Genomic DNA, 24,003 nt, shown 5'->3' on the forward strand with positions numbered 1-24,003 from the left:
GTTTGCTCCCTGTTGCTGTACAGACGAGTTAAGTTCCTGTGCTTATATGCCACTCGCTGGGGTGGAGAGACAGGCGTCTAGAGCCCCTTGGCCTCCAGATCGGAGATGAGCCCCGGTCCAGGGCCAGGAAACACGCCACCTGTTGTTCTGCAGACTTAAGAAGCTGCCAAGCAAAGTGCTGGATGACGTGGACGGCGACGACGACGATGACGACCTCAGCACGGATGGGGGGAGCCTCTGTGAGGCGCCGCTGAGCTACACCTTCGCCAAGGACGGCACCGCCGCCAGCCAGATCTGAGCCCATTTCCAGGGGCCTGCAGCCGCCCGCGGCGGGAGGAGAGGAAGGGAGCGCCATCACCTCCTCTTCGCGGACCAGATAATTCCTCCCTGGGACATCATGTCCTCCTAGGATCTCTGTGGCAGCACAGCTCTGGTAGCTTAGACAGCAGCTACTGCAGGGTATGCGTTGAGACGCCTGCAGCCGCTTGGCAGGATGGAGCCCCCGTTCTGCACAGCTGTCTGCAGCACCATCTGCATGGCTGCCCTCCACCCCCCCCATCAAGAAAAAGGGTCCAAATGCTAGTTCCTAGTTAGTAGCCATTGTGAAGAGGAGGGGAGGATGTGGAGGCTGTACATATTTTAAATCAGACCTTCTCACAGACTGCTGCTGTCCCATTTTGGAATGTTGCAGAGGCTTCGTGGGGTGGCTTGTTTTGTAAAGTTCACACATCTCTATTGAGTATTATTTTTAAAAATACAAAGCGACTAGATTTTTAAGTATAACTGAGCCAGAGGCAAGAGGGAGAAAGTAAAGACCACTCTGGGCATCAGAGTTGGAAAAAGGAATCGTTGTGGTGAGAAGGGAGAGTTAAGCCTAAGAAGAGAAGTGCAGGTGGTCTTGGTAAAGAACTTGTTGACGGAGGGAGGGAAAGTCAGAGGTCACTTGTATCCGTGGTCCTTGGTTGCTTATTTTATCTAGAATTTTGTTAAAATTTTTGAACCATGCTGAGACCAATACCAGTCACCAGCTGCCATTTCTTTTGCACAGGTGGAGTGGGCAGACATGTACGTACGGTTTTTGACAAATGATGTCGGTTTCGGGGGCCGGGGGTGGAGCCCTCCTGTCGTGTCTTTTCGGTCCTTTCCTCCCGCCTCCAAACTACACTCTCTCCGTCCCTGGACGGGGTGGTTGCCAGGTGGGGACCGCGAGGGTTTGGGAGCAAGGTTCGTGGACTTAGGCTTGAGGAAGAGGCAGGTGATGTGTGCAGTAAGGTCACGGGGACGGGAAGAAGGGAGAGGAGATAAGCAGGCATGTGTGAGCGTGGGTGGGAAGGAGGAAGTGGAAGAGGAAGAAGTTCTTGAAAGCTGGGGGGATGTGTAGGCAAGAGGCAGATTGAACAGGATCTCAGGTTTATGTCAGGAAAGGGAGGAAGGAAGCAGCAGTCAGACAGAGGCATTTCTGTGCAAACTGGAAGAATCCTGACTTCTGGGACAGAGGGACAGCGGCTGGCACCAGGCAGGAGGTAACTGGGGCTGGGTGAGGTCTGGGCAAGGCCACGTTGCTGGGATGGAATTTCAGGGAGGCACTGGGAGGATGCTGGGTATCCCGGCACTTCCTCTTCGCCTTCCTGGTGTCCCCTCCACTGTGATGGTCCCTAGGCACGCACAGAGGCCAGGTCCAATCGCAGCTGGTCAGGGCCGTGGCCAGGGAGGGAACCCTTCGAGTTGTGTGCATGTGAGTGAGTGTTCAGCTGCCTCGCAGTGTCCCCACACATCCTGGTAGGTAAGAGGCCTGTGACCCCAGCGCTCCATGACAGTTGCCGCAGGGAGCAGGGAATCTCAGTGCCCTACCTGCCCCAGGTCACAGAGCGCACCCAGCAGGATTCAGAGCGATCAGCCCCATCTGTGGGTAGGTGTCGTCGCCCCCTGCCACCGTGGGTGAAGCCCCCAGAGCAGAATAGCCGACCCCTCTTCTACCTCTGCTGGGTGGAGTGCTTCTTGCCTCTGCTTACCTATCTGGAGTATGGAGAGATTCCTCCCTTTAGCCGTTCGTTCATTTAGCATATATTTATTGGACATCCATGATATCCCAGTCTTTGGCACTGGGGACACAGCAGTAAATAAAGTAGATCAAAATCCCTCCCTTCCTGGAGCACTGTCGGGGAGAGGGGGGGTGATAGACAACACACACCAATGAACACGGGGGCTGAGCCCCTTCAGACCCAGCCCCGGAGCCCCTCTGTCCTCTTGGGGAGGCAGCAAGCCTGTGATTGGTCGGCTGGCTCACTGGAACCCACAGGGGTTCTTCGACTCTCATATGCTGTTGAGTTCCCCGCTGCTTCCACCGCCATTAGGTATTTGCCAAGAAGCCTGCCCAGCAACGCGTCCGCCCGCTCATCACTACAGATCAGAGATGGGAAAAGTTGGGGGCCCAAGAACTTTGGGAGCGAGCCAGCACCTGTCTTGGTTTGTGAGAAAGTTTCTGCCTCTCGTTCTGGCCAGTTCCTTCTGGTAGCCATGAGGCAGGCTGCGAGAAACAAACTGCCTGTGAAAAGAGAACAGAGCTCACCATTCAGAAGATCTGCATCTTTACCCTAAAATTGGGACGTTAAAAATGTCAACAAATGCACCCTCCTGCGCCGTAATGGGGCTGGCAGTGAACTGGATGCATGCGGTGCACCAGGATGGGAGGAGCACGAGCCTGGGAGCTGAGAGGAGAGATGTTTCCAAGCCCCAGCTCATCTTACCGTGGTGACCTTGACAGGGGTGACCTTGAGAGGCCTGCATTCAGAGGGGCAGATGACGCGGAATGATTGAGGACCAGGGCTCAAGGTCCTTGCCAGCTCTGACACGCTGTCATTCTTTGATTTTATTATGTACACGTATATATTTTTTTCTGTTTGTCGCTTTAAGAACTAACCCTACTCGAGAGTATTTTCTTTAGCTAGTTTAAAAAGAAAAAAAAGTATTTAATAAACAAGTATGTGGCCACATGCAGTGCTGAAGAGACAATCATCCTATAGCTTTATCATTTTTTTTCCTGCCTCTGAGTGTCATCCGACAATGCCGATTAGTCTTATTTTGTTGGGTTTCTGCTTTCGGGTATGGTTTGATTGCCTAGGTTCGTCGCCGGGAAGAGACATTCTTAGGCAGCTACCTCCATGTAAGTGAACTCCTGGAGAAAGCAAGTTTGCCTTTCAATAAACGGTATCACCCAGCAGGAATCTTGACTCCCGTTATTTCGACTCCCTTGTTTTCTCCAGAGCTTGGCTCCGTGTCTGCCAAGAAACAGCCCAGGTGAATGGCTGGAAGCTACCCAAGGTAGGGGAACTTGGGGCGTTCCAGGCTGGGATCCGTGTCTGAAATAGAAGGGTGGGGAGGGGGTGAGTGGGGCGCACTGAGAGGATTAATGCCCCTGCATGGTTGTGATGTTCTGAGAAATCCAGACTGCCCATTTCCAGAAAATGGCCAAAGGGGAAGTGTGTTGATAACTGAGAATAAACAGGCACCCCCTGTGTTCTCCTTGTTCCAAAACTGAAATGGGTTCTCTGGCAATCACAGTTAGCACATAATCTCACTTGATCTGCAGCAGGCTGACAGCAGGTACCCTGGTCCATTTTATGTGAAACAGGAGTCACTTCCATGTGGAAGGGACCTACGCTGTTCATGGTCTTCAGTGCCATTCTCTGCCCTGTCTTCTGGAGGCCGATCCCTAAAGGCCCTGGGTTCCCCCCATGACCGATGACGACTCTGGTCGGGGTCAGCTTGTGGGAGCAGGTGGAGGTCAGCATTTTTCTGTTGTCACCCCTCTTTTGTGCAGCGTTTCCAGCGGTGATGCAGCCGGACAGGACTGCACAGAATGCGCAGGACTTGGGCGACCATACCTCCTCCTTGTGTCTCTGGTTCTAAAGGTGGTCAGGGCGGCCTGCTGCTGTTCCTCTGCGCTCCTCGGCAACCCTGGTGGGTTCCCCCGACACTGCCGCCCTCCAGGGCATTTATTTCTTCATTAAGCCCTTTTGGCTGCTGCAGGTGGCTGCTGCTTCCTGCCCGTAGCTCTGACCACTGCCCCCTCAACGCCCCCAGTGATGTAAACATCTGGCCCATCCAGCTATCCTGCAGCCCTTGACTCCCTTTATTCTGACTAAACAGAGCATCTCAAATGTAGATGAGATTTTCTAATTTTAATAAGTCCTCAAAGTCTTTGCATAAATTGTTTGCTTTTTTTTTTTTAAAAGAAAGGTCCGGATTTTGGGGGTGTAATTTTATCATTTGTAAGTAAAAGACACCCTTTTGGTCCTAGTTGCTTTTGAAACTGTATTTAAGCCTCTTTGGCCCCTGGGCCAGGGTCTTTGTGGTGAGCATAAGAGATCCTGAGAGGTTACCTGTCCCCTGCACCTGTGGGAGGGAAAGTGACTCAGGAGCTCAGAGCCAAAGGGAAAAAGTCCTTCCAGGCCCGCAGCTAGCTCCTTCCCCCACATTCTCGACACTCTTCCTTCTTTGAACTTGTGGATGGTTTCAGCGATCCTGTCTTTGTAGGAAGATAGTATCAGTCAGAAAGTTTTCTGTTCTAAACTTTCAAATGACAGGAGAAAATGACTCGACAGCAAGTTCCTATCGGCAGCTGAACAGCCTCAAATCCAGCAATTCCGGGCTTTGTGGAGGGATCAGCAGGACTTGGTCCTGCTCTCAGACCTGCACTGAAAGTCATCGTGGATGTTCACGTGTATGACCTGAGACCCAGCCTGTCTCCATCTGCAGAGCAAGATATGAGTGTGTGCCCCGTGCCGGGTTTGGTGAAGCTGGAAAGGGTGCGGTGCCCTTCCAAGAGACATTCAACAGTGACACCTATTCTGTGGCGGGAGCTCTGCAAGTTTCCTACTGTGAGGAATCTCACTTGGTCTCACAACAGTTGTCAACAACACCCCGGGGATGGGGCACGTGATTCCAGAGATCTTCTGGGTAAACAAAATTAAACAGTTTTACAAGAAAGGCAGAAATGTTGGCAGGTAAGGAATCTGAGGCTTGGGGAGGCTGGGCATTTTCCCATAGGTCACATGTGGAGTAAGTAGCCAGCCCAAGAGCCTAACCTGCCAGCACGGGCCAGGTGCTGTTGCAGATACAAGGTTTAAGGCCCTGTCTAGGACCTTTATAAGCTTACAGTGTGATTACAAAAGTGATTATCAAGCTAAATTAGATACAAATATTAAGTCCTTCGTATATTTGTGGCACATCAAATTTCTCTGCCCTTGGGCTTTGCTAGCCCTCTGTCTATAGCCAGTGCCACTGGTTTCCCCTGGTTTTCCACGTACAATTCAATAGCTAAGTGTGTTGAGCACTTACTGCTGTATATTGGGCATTGTTGTAAACCCTCACTTGTATCTACTCACTTGATTCCTCTGACCACCCCCTGAGCAGGTGCTCGTGACAGAGGCAGAGGGAGTTACTAACCTTCCCCAGGGCACATGGCAGCCCATGGAAGAGCCAGGACTGGAGTCTGGGTCTGCGTCTGGAGTTCACACTAGGAGCTGAGGAGCTCTGCTGCCTCCCGCCACACGCACTGCCCCGGAGGACGACGGTCTTCCATTCGATCCTGTGTCAGGGCCTCCCAAGTCCTCCTGGTTCTTCGTCCTTCAGCTCTCCCCTTCGTTTGTGAGTGTCTGTGCAACCCAACAGCCTGCTGCTTGCCTCCACTCTGAGAGCTTAATCAAAGGCACAGAGAAATCAAAGTTAACTTCTGAAGCCACAGACTTGAACTGCAAGGAGGTGCTGAGAGTTGCCAAGGTTTAGAAGGTATTGGGCATGGTCATACTGTGCTAGCTGAGACTATGAGGGAATGGAAGCTGAATAACCAGAGGAAGCAGGGCAATAAAGAGAAGGGAAACTGAAAAGAGAAGCAGAGACACTGATAGAAAGAGTGGTTGAGTTTTAGAGCTTTCTTGTCTTCTGACAACTCTCAGTTGATCCATGGGTATCCTTTGAAATGTTTTCTTGAGTTAACTTGAGGAGATCTCTAGTCTTTTCCAGCATATAGGTATTTTGGGGGCCATATTATGAATTACTTTCGATGCTAGGGCAACACGTTTTTAATTCTCTAGGCCAGGGGTACCTAGTAACTATTTCTGAGATGGAGAATGGTGTCATTAGAAGTGTGTTAAATGAAGATTAATCTAGAAGGAGTACGTAGGAGAGATGGAGAACCGTCTGCTACTGTGAGCTTTGGATCTCTCGTTTTGCCATTGATGCCGCCTTGGTGCTGTGCTAACCTGACTTATCTGGGCCTGATCTCGTGGGGTGATCTTCGGGCCACCCCACCATCTCCCTGTGTGGAAGGTGGACTTGGGCAACATCAGCAAGTCCCTGGGTTTGGGTGAGTCTCAGGGAACATTTACCTTACCAACCCCCAGGAGACTTTGGGATGAGAACCTTCTAGAATGGTATGTAACCATAATAATCTTCTTGTGTAATGCACCTTTCATATTAGTCTTACACTCAAAACTGCACTTGCACCCTGAAATCAGTAAGTTGTCCTCACTGGGACACCATTGACTGTGGTCACTAATAAAAGCCCTCACCCCAGAGTAGCTCGTTCAAGAGTAGGGGGTGGTCGGGCTGCAGTCTGGAGACCCTGGACAGCGGTGGGCTGCCTTGTGGAGGTGGCACGTGTTTCTGCTAAGCTGGGTGGGCCTGGGCTCTAGAGCCCTGCCAGTGGGCAGGGTCCAACCTTTGTGCAGGGAGGGAGAAGTTCTGCGGGGCAGAGCCAGCTTCAGGCCTGAGAGCTGTGTGCAGGTCATCTTGAAGGAAGGGGACCCCTCTGCCCAGCCAAGGCCCAGGAGTGGAAGGACTCAGCTGTGAAAGCTGGCTCCCCGCCTCCTTAACTTGGGGTGTCAGTTAGGGTGGGGTTATGTATGCCGGATGGGAGAGGTGATAGGTACCTGCCTCGCCATCCACGTACCAGACGGAGGGCATTCCTTCTGAGCCCCACCCAGGGACTGCACGAAGACCAATAGGTTTTGCCCTGTGGATGGACCTTATCTGGGGGCAGTGGGAAAGATCCCTCAGCAGGGGAGCAGCTGCACTTGGGCAGACTCCTGTGCGCTAGGGATCTTTATCTGATTTCATCTGCATCCTGCGAGGTAGGTAGTGTTACCCCCTTTCACACGTTAGGGAACAGGTACAGAACGAGCCGTCATCTGTCTTAAGTCACCAGCTAGTGAACAGTGGGGCTGGGATGAAGTCCCCTGTCTGCTGCTCTTACAGTCAGTTTCCCCATACCTTGGCCCTTCTCCCTTGCTGCCCCTCTAGAACAGCTCCCACTGACCCCCTCAGCTGAGGACAGTTAGGCTCAAGGGCTGGGAGGGTCGTCGGCGGTCACGGGGCCTGGCCTCTGGGTCACAAGTTTGCACTTGGACTCTGAGCCCTGCCAGGAGGGACGGCAGCCAGCCCGCCTGCTCCTCTCTGCAAGCCCCCTCCCGCTGGCTGCAGGCCGCCAGCCTAGCTAACCTTGTTCCAACTGCCTCTGGCCTCTGGCCCTTCCAGGACAGGCTTGTTTCCTGGAAGGGACTCGGAGAGTAAGATAAACCAGGTGTCTCTAGTTAAATGCCCTCCTGCCTTTGAAAGGGCCAGGCTGGTAAGCCTTCCAGTCCAGCTCCTTGATTTGCCTGGTCCATCTCTGGGATTGGCCGCCTTGCCTTTCATCAGGTGCCAGTCGTTCCCGGCCTGTCACTGGGAGTGAGTATGGCGTTCTTTGGAGACGGGCACAGTGCTCCCTACAGAGCTAGACAAGGAAACAGTATCTGAAAAAGATGGGTGATGGGGTCCCTCCGGGGCTCCTGGCACCTCCAGAAGGAGACAGTCCGTGTCCCTGTCCACTCTCTCTGGGCAGATGTATCCTGGCGTTTAGATAACGAAGAACTAGAACTAGATAACAAACTAGAACTAGAACTAGATAACGAAGAACTAGAACAGAACAGGCCTCCCCTCGACTTGCCTGCCGGCTTCTCCTGTGACCCAGGTATTGTTCCTGATTCACACATGGCTTCCTAAACCAGCTTCATTTTCTGAAACAATTCACTCTACTACCACCTCCCCTTCATGGAAATTAAAAACAAAATTTTTTTTTGGTCTGTGTCATTGCTGCTGGATTCTAAAATCCTTCCAGTCTAGGCCCCATGGAAAGGTTAGGTGTGCCCAGTATAACCAGGTTAGTCCACCCCTGTGATGGGCAGAGGCGTGCAGGCAGGAAGCATCGAGCTCTCCCTCCTGGTCATCACATGGTCAGCACGTCAGAGGACTGCCACTGTATGTCCAGAGCTGCTTCCCAGATGTTAAGAGGCCAGGTGTGGAGTTAGTCCCTGTGACTTTGCTACCAACCTCAGCAACAAAGATATTTAGGGAGCATCAAATATGGGGAGGCCAGAAATTGGCAAGGTAATGCAGCATGGCACTGGGTCTTAGAATTTCCATTTGAAGACTTCTGGTTCATTTTGTTGAGAAATTTGTGTTCCCACCACCAAGAATTAATAGTGGTTCATATTTGGTCATATCTGCTTCACATTTTTAAATAAGAGAAAGAAAAGTTTCCCCCTTTGTCTCTCCTTCCCTGCCTCATTCCCTTTTCTCCTTCCCAAAGGCAACCACTGTTCAGAGGATCCGCCGGTTTGTTGCATTAGCATCTGGGATAAATGAATGACTGGAGGTGAGACTATAAGAGAATTGTTTTAAATGCTCTACGGGAAGTCAGGACCTTAATTGCTGCACTGGGGAGGGATGAGACCCCACAAGGGGGACATGATTGCCTAATGGTTTGAAGACTAAGCTGTTTCTAAAGGTGAACCCAGACAGAGGCAGAGCCGTGGCTTGGCTGGGTTGGGATGTCCAGGCTTGGGTGCCCTGAGCTTACCTTCCCTCCACGGTGGAGAAGAGACCTTATGCTGCCACAGAGATATTCTTTCCCCTTCCTTACCCAGCATACTGCTGCCTTTTGTCCCTCAAATATGCTGAACAAATATTGAATAGTATTGATCTGAGGGAACACCTAGTTCTTTGCCTGTTTGGGAAGGGGCATTTTGAGTTGCCTGTGGTGCTCGCATATCTAACTCCAGGCTCACAAAGACCAGAGTCTCACTGGCTTCCTCCCTTGGAGAACAAAGAGCACAGCATCCTCCATCGTCTCTGGGAACGCCCAGCTCTGGCCTGGAATTGCCGTTGTTCCATGGCTGCTGCCTTTATGGGCCCTTGTGCTTGCAACCTGGATGGTCACATGGGTGAGGAGGGATGCTATGCACCTCATTCAGGGCCAGCTGGGTGCTAGTGGCCATGTTTGTTTAGCCATGTTCTATTTGGACCCTTGATGATCAAAATGTGAACATCATTTGGTAAACTTTCCTTTTTTTTTTTTTTCTTCTTTTTGGATTTTATTTTAAAAGAGTTCAGTGACATGGATCTTATTTCATGAGATGCAGTAAGGTACAAGTCATGGAAGTTTTGAAGTTTGGGTAAACTTTCCTTTTACCTTCAACATTCCAGGAGCTGGAATCCTTACACACCAGGAGTAGCTCTTTGAACGTTTGTCAATAGAGGCGTGCCTTATGGTGTTTGTTCTTCCTTGTGTATACATTTCCTAGCCAGAAGTGTCTAAAAATAGGATCATACCTCAGTTTGCCAAGAGGCCTCACCCATGCTCCTGCTTGGCAGGTAGAGGGATTGAAAGATGTCCCTTCTTTCTTTACATATTTATTTTTCCATATAAAATAGAGTAACCGTATTAACAAAAAATTGGAAAATAACCCCGCCAGCCTAATGCAGCCATCCTGAGCATTTTAGCACATTTCCTTCCAGTCTTTTTCCAATGCATTTTTTTTATACTTTAAAAAAAATTTTATTCTATTTATTTTTGGCTGCATTGGGTCTTCATTGCTACGTGCGGGCTTTCTCTAGTTGCGGTGAGCAGGGGCTACTCTTCATTGCGATGCGTGGGCTTCTCATTGCGGTGGCTTCTCTTGTTTTGGAGCACGGGCTCTAGGCACGCAGGCTTCAGTAGTTGTGGCACGTGGGCTCAGTAGTTGTGGTTCAAGGGCTCTAGAGCACAGGCTCAGTAGTTGTGGCGCACGGGCTTAGTTGCTCCGTGGCATGTGAGATCTTCCCAGACCAGGGCCCGAACCCGTGTCCCCTGCATTAGCAGGAGGATTCTTAACCACTGCGCCAACAGGGAAGCCCCCTATGCATTTTTTGTTTTGAACATTAGGGTACGTGTATCTTCTTTTTTTAAAAATATATGTATATTTATTTATTTGGTTGCACCAGCTCTTAGTTGCAGCAGGCAGCCTCCTTAGTTGCGGCACGTGTGCTCCTTAGTTGCAGCCAGTGGGCTCCTTAGTTGCGGCAGGTGGGCTCCTTAGTTGTGGCATGTGCACTCTTAGTTGCGGCATGTGGGATCTACTTCCCTGACCAGGGATCGAACCCAGGCTCCCTGCATTGGGAGCACGAAGTTTTACCCACTAGACCACCAGGGAAGTCCCTCCTATGCTTTTGTTTAAGCATAACTATACCCACAGTATTGATGTGAGTTTATATATGCTTTGCTGTCACTTAACATTAGAGTAAGCATTTTTTCTGATAATAGATAACCTTTATCTCTTTAAAAGTGCTGCATAACGACGAATTGCATGAATCGCATCAGTTAATTACCATCCCTATATTATTGAATGTCTAGGTTTCTAAATTTTGCCTTCCTACAGTGAATATTTTCTGTCTGTAGTTTTTTCCGTATTCAAATTATTTGCTTTGGCTAGATAACCAGAACTGGAATTACTGGGGTATCAAGTGAAAAAGAAATCTTTATGTCTCTATAAATGTTGCCAAAGTGCTTTTCAGAAGGGTTTACCAATTTGCATAGACCAACAATATACAGATGTGGCCGTCCCTCCGGGTCCCCCACCCCTCACTTTTGCTAATTAACATCTCTAAGTAATAGAATAACTTCTTTCATCAGGTTAGTCTCCTTTTCTGTTGTCAATGGGTTTATTTTATAAGATGTCCTTCTGTGACTTGTCTCTTCTTATCCTTTTAGTTGTTATCTATTAATTGTTTTTTAAGTGGCAGATGATAAAAATGAAAACAGTATAATAGAGTAAAACCGTGAAAAATAAGTAAAAAATAAGTAAAACAGTAAAAAACAAGTCCTCCATCCTTAACCCCAATCTCTCCACTCTCTACCCAGAGGCAAACACTCCTTCTTGTTTGTTTTATTTCTTTCAAGTCAGCTTTTCAGTGTTTCATCCAGAATTTATGTGTGTCCCACTGGACAGTCACAGAAAATTCAATGAAAGCCACTTGAGGGTGTTTATAAAAGGCGATGAGGAGAGTGTGAGCCCCGGGAACACCCCTGCCCCAGGCTGACTCTTTCCCCCCAGTAAAGGAGACCTGCCTCTGGACTGCTCACCCAAGGGTTACATCCAGGATGTGGGATTCATGGGTCAGTGAGGTGATCCTGAAAGAAGGCTGCCCACCAAGTTGGGGGTTTTTTCAGTGACTCTAGTGTCAGATACATGAGGGAGCTTCAACGTAAGAGGCCAAGGTCTGTCTGAAGAGGCCTAGGCATTCCAGAGGGAGCCAGGCACCCGAATCCCTATGCCTGCACACTCCTAGGACTTTACACGCTCAAGCCCCAGGCCGCGGCTGTGTCAGCCCCAGACTACTGCGTGGACTGTCCTTTCCCATTTGCCCACTGAGGCCTCACTATCTCTTCTTCTCTATTTTGGCGATCATCCTCTGCCTCTTACACATTTTCCTCTGAGGATCCTGATTCCTTACTCTCTGACTGCCCCCCGGCTTTCAGGTCCTCTTCCAAGGGCACTCTCTGCCCCAGCTCGTGTCAGGCCCACTGGGTGTCTCTCCTCTAGCAGGTCCACATGGTCAAAACCGTAAATATAGGAACTTATTGGGGAGGGCAGCGAGGATGGGGACCATTGGGCAAGTGGCCCAGGAGGAGAGAAATTACAGGGTCAACACCATCTTCCTAAGATGGCAACAGGAGATTTGAACCAAAGGCTCAGGGTCTGCTGGAGGCTGCGTTCCCAATCAGGTATTAGTGGTGGCTGCTGCAGTGTAGTTTTCTCAGGGCTCCTGGGTTCTCAGGTGGGCTTCTTAAGGGGCTAAGAGGCTGATGGGATGGAAGGCTTCACGGGGCTACCTGCTGTGAGTCCCAGCATGACCACCGTGGTGGCCAGCAGGGGGCCTTGGTGGCAACTTCTGGCTGTGATGTGGTAGATTAGTGGGTGCTGGGTATCCAGGGCCCCGCCCACCAGTGGTGGAGTCCCAAAGAGGACTTTGGACAACAGCAATGTTTTGTCTTCCCAGCCTCGCCCAGGTCACCTGGTCAACTGGGGCTCCACAGTTACCTTTATGTCGCAATGTTTGCATCGTACTGATTTGAATTCCAGCATTTCTTGTGAGCTACTGTTTTGTGAGGGGCCAAAGTTTTTCACTTGCACCTTTCAAAGAGCGTTTGCCGGGCTTCCCTGGTGGCGCAGTGCTTGAGAGTCCGCCTGCCGATGCAGGGGACACGGGTTCGTGCCCCGGTACTGGAAGATCCCACATGCCGCGGAGTGGCTAGGCCTGTGAGCCATGGCCACTGAGCCTGCGCGTCCGGAGCCTGTGCTCCGCAACGGGAGAGGCCACAACAGTGAGAGGCCCGTGTACAGCAAAAAAAAAAAAAAAAAAAAAAAAGCATTTGCCGTACACCTACTGTGCACTGGTCAACGTTAAGATAAGTAGGGCTCAGTCCCTGGACTTAAAGGAATAAAAAATGTCCACTAAGCACTAAAAAGCAGTAGGGTCTAAAGCACTAAAAAAGAGGTATAGATGAAGTGCGTTGGTGGTTCATGATGGGACAGGTCCTTACTGGCTGGGCTAATTAAGGAAGGCTTCATGGAGGAGATGGCATCTGAGAGGGCGTTAAAAATGGGTGCAATATTTTAGGGCATTTTTTAATAAGATTTTAATCTTACAGATGGACGTGTCTTTAGTGGAAAGAACAAAGTGAACACTTGGATGCAGGCAAGATTCAGAGAATCAGTCAGTTCATTAGAATCTAGGATAAATGAAGTGGAGGAGTGATTGGAGGTGAGGCTGGAAAAGAGGTCTGGGACCATATTTTTGGAGGACTTCAAATGCCACTCCCAGAAATAGGAAAGCAGTGGATGTTTATAATCAGATTTTGGACAGAGAACAGAGGAGTTGGGTTTTATGCCTCCTTGTCATTTCTGAGGAGGAGATGAATTATTTTTTTAAAGTGGCTGGTGAACCTTGTTCTTACAGAAGTTATGACACTTGATCATTAATAAGGAAAATTAGCTACTCCCATTGGAAAAAAATCTCTTTATTATCCGTTTCATGCGTCTCAGGGTGCAAATCACTACTTAGTCTAAGCCAGTGCTTCTCAAACTTAAGTGTGCATCAGAATCAACTGGAGGGGGGGCTTGTGAAAACACAGACTGCTGCCCTCACTCCCAGAATTTCCGGGACAGCCAAGAATTTGTTGCTGATGCTGCTGGTCCGGGGACCACACTGAGACCCTCCCGATTAAACTTCCTACCTGACCTTTCTCAATAGATCCACTGGGTGGCAGCAGAGAGCACCATGGTCCGCCCACTGGCCAAAGCTGGAGTCTTCAGGCCGGGGCTGCTCGGGGCTGCTTCCCTGAGCCATCGATGCAGGCCTTAGCTACTGAATAGCCACACAAAACAGCCACGACACCCAGCTGTCCAACACGCAAGGACGCCTTGTAGAAGGGAGTGCTTGGTGACTTGGATCTCGTTCCTTCTCCAGGGTGTCGCCACCCCAAACACTCTCCTCCAGGCCCTCAGATCTCTCTTCAGCTAGTCCCTCCCTGAGGAGTGGAGTGTATGTGATAACGTTCAAGGTTGCTTCCACAAAGCTTCTGAGGATGAGGTGACCTAGAGCTTGGAAAGGGAACCGTGGGGTCCAGAATGGAGGGGTTAGGCTGTGGCCGCGGGGTCCACCTGATGTCCTCAAATCAGGGACGCGCGGCCCGCTGTGTTGGCAGAGAACAGCCCTGACCCAGACACAAGGCTGGAGGTAGCCAGGTGCCGTCCTGGGTGAGACGCGTTCCGCAGCGCCTCCGGGTGTCTAATAAGTCTGCAGGTTTTTCGGTTAATCTGTGAATCACTGAGAAAGAATCCACCCTGTTCTGGTCAGAGGTGACAAATGAAGTGAACTGTAATCAACAAAGGGCAAAGAGTCAATTATGCCTTCTGCTAATGGCTCCTTAGTTTCCCTCTGAAGGTTTTCCTCTGGTTCTTTATAGTCTAGTCTGCTTACGATATTTATTCTCCTTTGTTTTATACTTGCTAGCTAGCTATTTTTATCCTGGTTAATATACTTATTATCAATAGCATTCCATAATGTGTTAAAGCATTATTCTAGTGTTTTTGAACATTTTTGAACATCTAATGTTTTGAACATCATGAATATCTTTTAAAATCACTATATATTTTTCTATCATGTATAGAAAATACATTTTACTTAATTCTTGTAGGCATTATTTTCTTTGGTATTTGGCATTATTTTCTTGGAGTGATATCCCCAAACAGGAATTATTGTGTCAAATGCCTTTTTCGCATGCAAGTTGAATTTTTATTAACTTTTTCATTTACGCAAATAATTTATGCTCTTTATATTAAAATACAGATAGGTAAGTGATAATAATATGAATATGAATGAGAAGGATGGGGGGAGAAGGAAAGTCACCCTTGGTTTCACTATCTAGAAATAATATTTTTGTGTATATTTGCCTAGGCCTTTTCTCTATATACAGGTTTATTTTTATAAAGTGTGGAATCATACTTTTTGTACTGTTATATAACCTGCTAGAGATATCATAAATGTATACAAATCAGTAGTCTGTTGTAGGACATTTAAGTTGCTTCTTTTTTGTTTGTCATAGGCGATACTGCTATTAATTCATTAAACAAATATTCACTGAGCTCCCACATATGCCAGGTGTTTTGCTAGAAGCTGTGTCTACAGGGGTAAAATTGTCAGCAGAAGACAGGATTGGTGGGGAAGAGACCCAGCTGAAAGGCTCCTGTCATCAGGCTGGGTTTTCTCCATTCTGTTTCCTCTCGTGGCTGAGAGGGACTCAGCGCTGTGACAGCAGCCACTGGCTGGGTGCGGTTTTGTCTCTTCCATCAGCACCAGTGTTTCCTGGTTTCTCTTCCTGCCCACACACCTGCCAGGGTGGGGCCTCATGGAGTTGGCCTCCTTCCTTCCTGAAACAGCCAACCAAAGCCAGAGGGGTAGCCTGGGAGCTGGTCCCACACCTCTGATTCTGTTGTTCCTTCTATGCAGTATGTTCAATGATCATGAAAGTGACTAGACATATTCATTGTCAGTTATTAAAGAAAAATGACACTGGCTGCTTCACTGTGGAAAAGTCTCCCATGGAGGCTGCTCCATCCTGCTAGATCCCTACCCTTTCTTGCACGCTATTTGCTGATACATATTTGGTGTATTGGGAGGGAGGCTAAGACCTTTTTTTTTTTGCGGTACGCAGGCCTCTCACTGCTGTGGCCTCTCCCGTTGCGGAGCACAGGCTCCGGACGCGCAGGCTCAGCGGCCATGGCTCACGGGCCCAGCCGCTCCGCGGCATGTGGGATCCTCCCAGATCAGGGCACGAACCCGTGTCCCCTGCATCGGCAGGTGGACTCTCAACCACTGCGCCACCAGGGAAGCCCAAAAGACCTTTTTAAGTTTACATTTTCATCACCCCTAAAAGAAGCCCCATACCTACTAGTAGTCACTCCTCCTCGGCCCTGGCAACCACTAATGAGCTTCCTGTTTCTGTGGATCTGCCTATTTGGGACATGTTATATAAATGGAAGCATATAGTGTGTAGTGTTTTGTGTCTGATTCAGTTTAACATGATGGATTCAAGGTTCGTCCATGTGGTAGCATGTATCAGGACTCCATTCTTTTTTATGGCTGATACTATTCCATTGTGTGAATATACCGCATTTTGTTTGTACACTGGTCAGTTGACTGGCATTTGAGTTGTCTCTGTTTGGCTATTATGAGTAATGCTGCTTTGGACATTAGTGTATAGGTTTTGTTTGAACATATGTTTTCAATTCTCTTGGGTGGAATTCTCTCTAGGAGTGGAATTCCTGGGTCATAACGTATCTCTGTGTTTAACCTTTTGAGGAACTGTCAAGCTGTTTGCCAAAGAGGCTGCGTAATTTTACAATCACACCAGCCTTGGAGGAGGGTTTCATGCATTTTTCATTGCAGTGACCATGACAATCTCTAAAATCCAGGCAAGTGACAAGCCACCTGGCCCAGTGGCCCCCCAGCTCACAATGCCACGTGCAGGAAGTTTGCAACTTGGCTGTGATCCTCTTATCTTTCTGCAAGACAGGTTGACGTGCGTCCTAGGTCTTCATGTGTCACGATTGCATATGTTCTTTAGACAGTTGTCTCTCATGACTCATATTTTCCCTTCTGGTACCTGACTTTTGTTGCTGTTGGTAACCTATGAGGCCAGTGACTTCAGTGCAGAGGCTCTATCACACTTTAACCTAGAATTCCATTGCTTTGGACCAATAATAACACTTTCTTCATACAGTCCTTTGTAATTAACAGAGCCCTTTCCTTCAGGGCCTTGGGCTCTACTTTCAAAGGTGTTGGCCTTATTAAAGCACAGTAATCCCTGCTAAGGTGTGTTAATGGCCAGCAAGATGTTGACCTTTCATCGGGGACTCACTGTGTCCTCCTGTTTGTCCAGTACAGATGAGTCCATAATGGTGAGAATAGAGTAGCTGTGGAGGCCCTTTCAAACCCGGCCCTGGAGGACTCCCCCTCTACGCGTGGGTTATAACCTTCGCATTGCTGTAGGAAGGTAGTGCCACGTTCAAGCCAAATTTTTCTAGATTTTTCCTCATACACGAAGATCCTTGATGAAAAAGCTAAGATTGGTGGCAGGATTTCAAGGAATTTTTCTTTCTGCTTCTGTTATTTGAATTTTCCAAAACATTGAACATGTAATAACTGAAAATTTTAAAGAAAGCAAGAGAGGGGTGTGAGGCCCAGGGTCTGGATGCCTCTGGAGTTGACAGTTCTTCCACAAGGACAGTTCCTATTTATGAGCACTCCTTCCTTCCTGTCCATAAGCTGGACCTCCATGGCTGAGAACATTCTCACAGCCATGGTTTCTTTAAAAGGAGAGCTTTTGCAGAAGACTTGTCAAATATTTTTTCGTTAACTATAAATTACATACAACTCTTTTCCCCCTAACAGCAGCACCAATGTACATGTTAATTCCCTCTGAAAATGGTCAGGCATGATTACTCCTCAGAAAGGCCATGTTTCTGTCTCTCTCACTCCCCAAAGTTTCTATATTCCCAAGTATTCTCAGTAGGAACTTTTCATTTTTTCAACTCACCCTGGATAAAAAAGATCGCAGATTCTATGGGTGAACCCCCTTCAAACAACTCCTATGACAGCTGTGTGTTTCCAAAGGCTGAGCAGTCTAGAATCCTAGTTCCTGAAGACCCTGTGGGTAATCTAAAGGCTGGGTGTTCCTTGTTTCAATTTAAATTTATTTTCTAGCTTGAATGCAAATACACATTTGCAGTACTACCCTAACACCACTTACTAGTGCAGTCCATCTGTATGTTTCCTATCCTAGCATTATATCACTCAGAGAGTTCTAATATTCCAACAAGCTACCAGCCTGGAAATAAAGCAATTCAAATTCCCAGGAACGGTGGGCTGCCATATTACCATTGTTCTATTTCCCTGTGGTACTTATTCATCAGAGATTATTTTATAAGATGATCTCTTATAATTTCGGAGGTCATTTCATCCAGTTCTGTTTCCAAAAAGAACTGTATCTAAAATGACCCAGGATGTGGCTGTCTACCATATTCTTATATTATGAGTGTGGAAAGATGACATGTTTGACAAATAATTACTTCCAGGATCTAATTTTTATGAATTTAGGAAGTTGTACTTGATCTAACCTGAATATTTTTTTTGCTGTGTTGCATGCCATTTTCTCAGGGTGGATCTGGTAACTGAAAAGAGTAAACTCTATGCACTGAGTACATATTATGTACCAGAAACCATACATCATGCTTTACAAACATTACCTTATTTTATTTTTAAAACAGCTCCGTGAGGTATGTATTACTGGCAGCCTTTTCCAGATGAGGAAGAAGAGGCCTAGAAGCATGAAGTAGCTCGCCCAGGTGACACAGTGAGGCTTCTGGTTAAATGTGGCAGGTTGAATGCACTAGTTTACCACTACTCCTTCCTGAAATTCTGCTAAAACATCACATTCAAGAGATTTTTTTAATGGCTGTAAAACAACCGCAATAGAAGAGGACAGTAAACAATAGCAATAGAATCTGCAGAGCTGAAACGAGATGGACATGTGTCAGTTTAACAGACCAGAGAATGGTACGTTGTAGCAGACAGCGAAAAAAACTTGAAGTATGAAGAATCCTCTGAAAATGGTACAGATGGGGCTAACTATAGGATTTGTCGAAAATTTGCACAGATCCTCTTTCATCCTAGCAGAAGACTACACGTTGGTTCCCTGGAGCTGCTGGCTTTGGGCAGTTGCACATCTGAGGAGAGGGCACTACGCTACACTGGGGATTGAGCTATAATCTATATGCTGAATGATGAGACCACCGGCCCCTCCACCACCCTGCTCCAAGAGCACTGGCAGCCAGGTTGATACCTTCCAGGCAGGAGGCTGTAGGATTCCTTTCTGGGGAAGATGACCGGCTCAGGACATAGAACTTAAAGATGCTGAGGGTTAAGAGTCCCCACTGGAAGTGCCCCATCAAAACAACAGGAGCTTGGGAAGAGACAAGCAGTCTAGCTAGCAGAAGGAAACAACCCTTGGGCAACAACATCGAGGTCCTGTGATCAGTTGATCACCAGAGAATACATACTCAAGCACAGGAGTTTGTAATAAGGGAATATTCAGAAAACAGAAATAATCCTTGGACTTCAAAGTTTAAGAGCAGAAAGAAAAAGAGAAGATGAAGTTAAGGAAATCACCCAGAAAGTAGAACAATAACAACATACAAGAGATGGAAAATAGACATAATAAAATGATAGGATCCTTCCAGACAGTCTAACATCTGAATAATAGGAATTCCATAGAGATGGAGCAGAGATTATAGAGGGGAGAAAAGTGTCAAAGACATAACTTGAGAAATTTCCCCATATCTGAAAGACACAAATGTACAGACAGAAAAGGTCCACAGAGCACCAAGCACAATGCATGAATATAGATCCACACGAGGCATGTAATGGTGAAATTTCAGACCACTAGGGGCAAAGAGGAGACCCTATAACCTTCCTGGGGGGGGAAGGGGATATTAGGAATGAGAATAGTGTCGGACTTCTTAAGAAAAACAAAATATAAACTAGAAAATCTGGACTAATGCCTTCAAAATTCAGAGAGAGAATTACTTCTCCATACCTAGAATTCTGTACATATCCAAAACACCAAGACAACTTCAGAAATGCCAGATCCTCAGAGGGCAGACAACAGAAGCAAGAAGAACTACAATCCTGCAGCCTGTGGAACAAAAACCACATTCACAGAAAGGTAGACAAGATGAAAAGGCAGAGGGCTACGTACCAGATGAAGGAACAAGATAAAACCCCAGAGAAACAACTAAATGAAGTGGAGATAGGCAACCGTCCAGACTAAGAATTCAGAATAATGATAGTGAACATGATCCAGCACCTCGGAAAAAGAATGGAGGCAAAGATCAAGAAGATGCAAGAAATGTTTAACAAAGACCTAGAAGAATTAAAGAACAAACAAACAGAGGTGAACAGTACAATAACTGAAATGAAAACTACACTAGAAGGAATCAATAGCAGAATAACTGAGGCAGAAGAACGGATAAGTGACCTGGAAGACAGAATGGTGGAACTCACTGTCATGGAACAGAATAAAGATAAAAGAATGAAAAGAAATGAAGACAGCCTAAGAGACCTCTGGGACAACATTGAACGCAACAACATTCGTGTTATAGGGGTCCCAGAAGGAGAAGAGAGAGAGAGAGGACCCAAGAAAGTATTTGTAGAGATTATAGTCGAAAACTTCTCTAACATGGGAAAGGAAATAGCCACCCAAGTCCAGGAAGTGCAGAGAGTCCCAGGCAGGATAAACCCAAGGAGAAACACGCTGAGACACATAGTAATCAAATTGACAAAAATTAAAGACGAAGAAAAATTATTGAAAGCAACAAGGGAAAAACGACAAATAACATACAAGGGAACTCCCATAAGGTTAACAGCTGATTTCTCAGCAGAAACTCTACAAGCCAGAAGGGAGTGGCCTGTTGTATTTAAAGTGATGAAAGGGAAGAACCTACAACCAAGATTACTCTACCCAGCAAGGGTCTCATTCAGACTCGATGAAGAAATGAAAAGCTTTAGAACTTCTCTAAGTGGGGAACACAAGAGAAGAAAAGGACCTACAAAAACAAACCCATAACAATTAACAAAATGGTAATAGGAGCATACATATCGATAATTTCCTTAAACGTGAATGGATTCAATGCTCCAACCAAAAGACACAGGCTCGCTGAATGGATACAAAAACAAGACCCATCTCTATGCTGTCTACAAGAGACCTACTTCAGACCTAGGGACACAAACGACTGAAAGTGAGGGGATGGAAAAAGATACTCCATGCAAATGGAAATCAAAAGAAAGCTGGAGTAGCAATACTCGTATCAGGTAAAATAGCCTTTAAAATAAAGAATGTTACAAGAGACAAGGAAGTACGCTACATAATGATCAAGGGATCAATCCAAGAAGAAGATATAACAGTTATATATGCACCCACCATAGGAGCACCTTAATACGTAAGGCAAATGCTAACAGCCATAAGAGAGGAGATCGACAGTAACACAATAATGGGGACTTTAACACCTCACTTATGCCTATGGACAGATCATCCAAACAGAAAATTAACAAGGAAACACAAGCTTTAAATAACACAAAAGACCAGATAGATTTAATTGATGTTCATAGGACATTCCATCCAAAAACAGCAGATTACAGTTTCTTCTCAAGTGTGCACGGAACATTCTCCAGGATAGATCACATCTCGGGTCACAAATCAAGCATTAGTAAATTTAAGAAAATTGAAATCATATCAAGCATCTTTTTTGGCCACAACACTATGAGATGAGAAATCAATTACAGGGAAAAAAACGTAAAAAACACAAACACATGGAGGCTAAACAATACGTTACTAAATAACCAAGAGATCACTGAAGAAATCAAAGAGGAAATCAGAAAATACCTAGAGACAAATTACAACGAAAACATGATCCAAAACCTATGGGATACAGCAAAAGCAGTTCTAAGAGGGAAGTTTATAGCAATACAAGCCTACCTCAAAAAACAAGAAACATCTCAAACAATCTAAAAAAAAAAAAAAGCCAAATCTTGAAAAATTTAATTCCTTTTTACCCTTGGTGTTTCCCAAATTGGAAGATTATCCTAGGAAGAGGAAGACTTAAAGTAAGCTGGTGATCCATCCCAGGAAACATACCTGGAGAATCGCCCAGGACAAAGGTAAGAGGAGACCCAGAGTGGCGCTGTGGGACTGGCCTGGAAAACCACCAGTCCAGGCAAGTGCAGGAGTATGGAGGGCTCTTCCAGGAAGTCGGGTGGGAGCTGTCTCCAGAAAAAGATGCCATTGGTACAGGACCAAATGAATTTTATCGTACTGAGAGACTGCTACTTTTGCAGGAAAGTTAGTGATGAGTTAGTAATAAGTACATAAAAAGTTAAATGAAGAAAAGTGACAATTGTTAACTCCAGGAAAAACACAAAGTTGTCTAAGAAAGAAGGTATTACTATATATAGTGCACTTTATGGTCTAATAATCACATGGCCATAGGGTGTAAGCACTGAATATTGATTTAACCAAAATTATAATACGGCTCTATTTGGAGAATGGAGGAGGGCAAGTGGGCAGGGAGATCGAAGAGACCAAAACCTCTTTCCATTTGGAAAACCAATAGATAAGATCTAAAATTTAAACAGAATCTAGATATAGCCATGTAAGTGTCGTGTTTGAATATACAGAGATAAATATCAGAGTAAGTAGCTAAAAGCAGCTGTGTCTAGAGAGTGGGAATCAGGGTGTAGAAGATGGAGCAGGAGAATGCTCATTTTTGTTAAAAAGCTTGTAGAAGCACTGGACTTTCAAAACCATGGATATGTATAACTTTAAATTCTTTTTAATGAAGTCAACAGCAAGTAGTTGCAGAATCACTATCTGAACCCGATTCTGTCTGAAGCCAATCCCAATTTTTCCTCTCAAGATAAATTCTTTGTACTTATTTGCCTCTGGACTTTGATTTTCTTTAGAGTTTGTTTGTACAATTGATCCAATAATCTACAAAATCCAGGAGCATATGGGCTGGGGTGATCCCACGGGGATTACCATAAGTGACAAGGAGAACTTGTTTTGGGGTAGGAGGGATGTCTCACAGAGCCAGAGGGCAGGGAACTTGAAGCAGGGACTGGGGCACCACAGGGAACCCTGAAAGTTCTTTCTCTCCTTTGCTTCTATATGCTCCCCTGCCTGTGTCTGCTTTGTTTATCTGATTCCCAGTTCACAGGCGAGGAAATAGCCCCTCATAGCCCCTCAGTCTGCACCTGAGGGGAGCGCTTGGTAGGGGATGAGATAAACCCAATTTGAATGCCAAGTTCTGGAAAGTCAGAAGGGAGGCCCCAGTGGGAAATACATGCTCTTTTAGGAGCTTGAAAGGGGTCGTCTAATGAATGGCGTTTAGGGCCCTGGACCCTGTCTGCCCCAAGCGGCCTGCTGGTCCTGGGATGTCCCTGCAGATCCCAGGCGTCAGCAGGCAGCCATGCCCTGCATGGGTGGCTGGACTGGGGGAGCTGTAGGGATGCCTGCAGAGAAGTCATTTACTTGTGTTGGAACAAACACAGGGCTTAAGCAGCAGAAATGGCACTGACTTGGGGTTTGAGGAAGGCATCCCAATTCAAGCTCCTTCTTTGATTAGCTGTATAGCCACTAGCCCCAATGGGCTATTGAGAGCTTGAAGTGTAGCTAGTCTGAGAGCTTGAAATATGCTCTGAGTATAAAATGCACACTGGATTTTGAAGACTTAGTATCCCCATAATACAAAATATCTCATTACTATTTTATTCTCATTAATGGTAATGTTAATATTAATGGTGAAATGGATAATATTTGGGGTATATTGGCTTCAATAAAATATATTATTAAAATGAATTTCACCTTCCTTTTACTTTTTAAAAATGTGACTCTTAGAAAAATTAAAAATTACTAAGACGGCTCACGTTATATTTCTATTGGACATCACCAATCTAGACTCTAGACGTAACACATTGCCTTTATTGAAAAGAACAAAATCACTCAGGCTTGGCATCACTCTAGAAAGCTGGGGAGAGGTGTTTGTGCAATCCTGATGCCTTAGCTTCCATTTAGTGTTAAACAGCACCTTGTTTTTCAGGGTCCCAAACCCTGGTAAAATCCACAGCTGTCCCCTCTCTACTCTGCCTGTGACAAACCAGCCCTAACCACAGGAGACAAGGTGAGGACAGTGTTCCTGACAGAAGACTCATGTACCCTTAGGGGCCTGCAGAAGTTCTCAGGGGACCTGAAGGCCATTCCACTACTCTGGAAAGCCTGACGGAAAGAAATTCTACAGCTTCCCAAGTACTGATGCCTTGGCCAATGAGATCAGTGTTTCTTGGCTCGAGGCTTCTAGCAACCCAGCCAGGCAAGGTTGATGGTCTCAACTATCAGAAGCTCCACCTGGCAATTAATTGTAAGTCTCTCTGACTTATGAAAATGCTGAAAAGTTAATTATTCATTAAGATGTAATGGGATAGACGAAGTTTTTCCAAATGTGCTATTCTTAGAGAATGATACCCCTGGTG

General features: G+C 46.6%; 2 protein-coding genes across 5 annotated transcripts in view; both read left to right on the forward strand.

Annotated features, from left to right (window-relative positions):
• Positions 1–3,217, forward strand: part of CGNL1 (cingulin like 1) — a 155,807-nt gene extending 152,590 nt beyond the window's left edge. For all 3 annotated transcript variants that reach the window (XM_067748098.1, XM_067748108.1, XM_067748116.1), the window contains one exon: positions 154–3,217. In XM_067748098.1, coding sequence (XP_067604199.1) covers positions 154–298 — 145 coding nt within the window. In that variant the 3' untranslated portion in view covers positions 299–3,217. The remainder of the gene's footprint in view (positions 1–153) is intronic.
• Positions 3,218–3,362: 145 nt separating this feature from the next.
• Positions 3,363–24,003, forward strand: part of MYZAP (myocardial zonula adherens protein) — a 137,342-nt gene continuing 116,701 nt past the window's right edge. For both annotated transcript variants that reach the window (XM_067748156.1, XM_067748148.1), the window contains exons 1-2: positions 3,363–8,695; positions 18,189–23,891. The gene's annotated coding sequence lies outside the window, so the exon portion shown is untranslated. The remainder of the gene's footprint in view (positions 8,696–18,188; positions 23,892–24,003) is intronic.

This window comes from Pseudorca crassidens, chromosome 1, assembly GCF_039906515.1.
Source record: "Pseudorca crassidens isolate mPseCra1 chromosome 1, mPseCra1.hap1, whole genome shotgun sequence".
NCBI lineage: Eukaryota > Metazoa > Chordata > Mammalia > Artiodactyla > Delphinidae > Pseudorca > Pseudorca crassidens.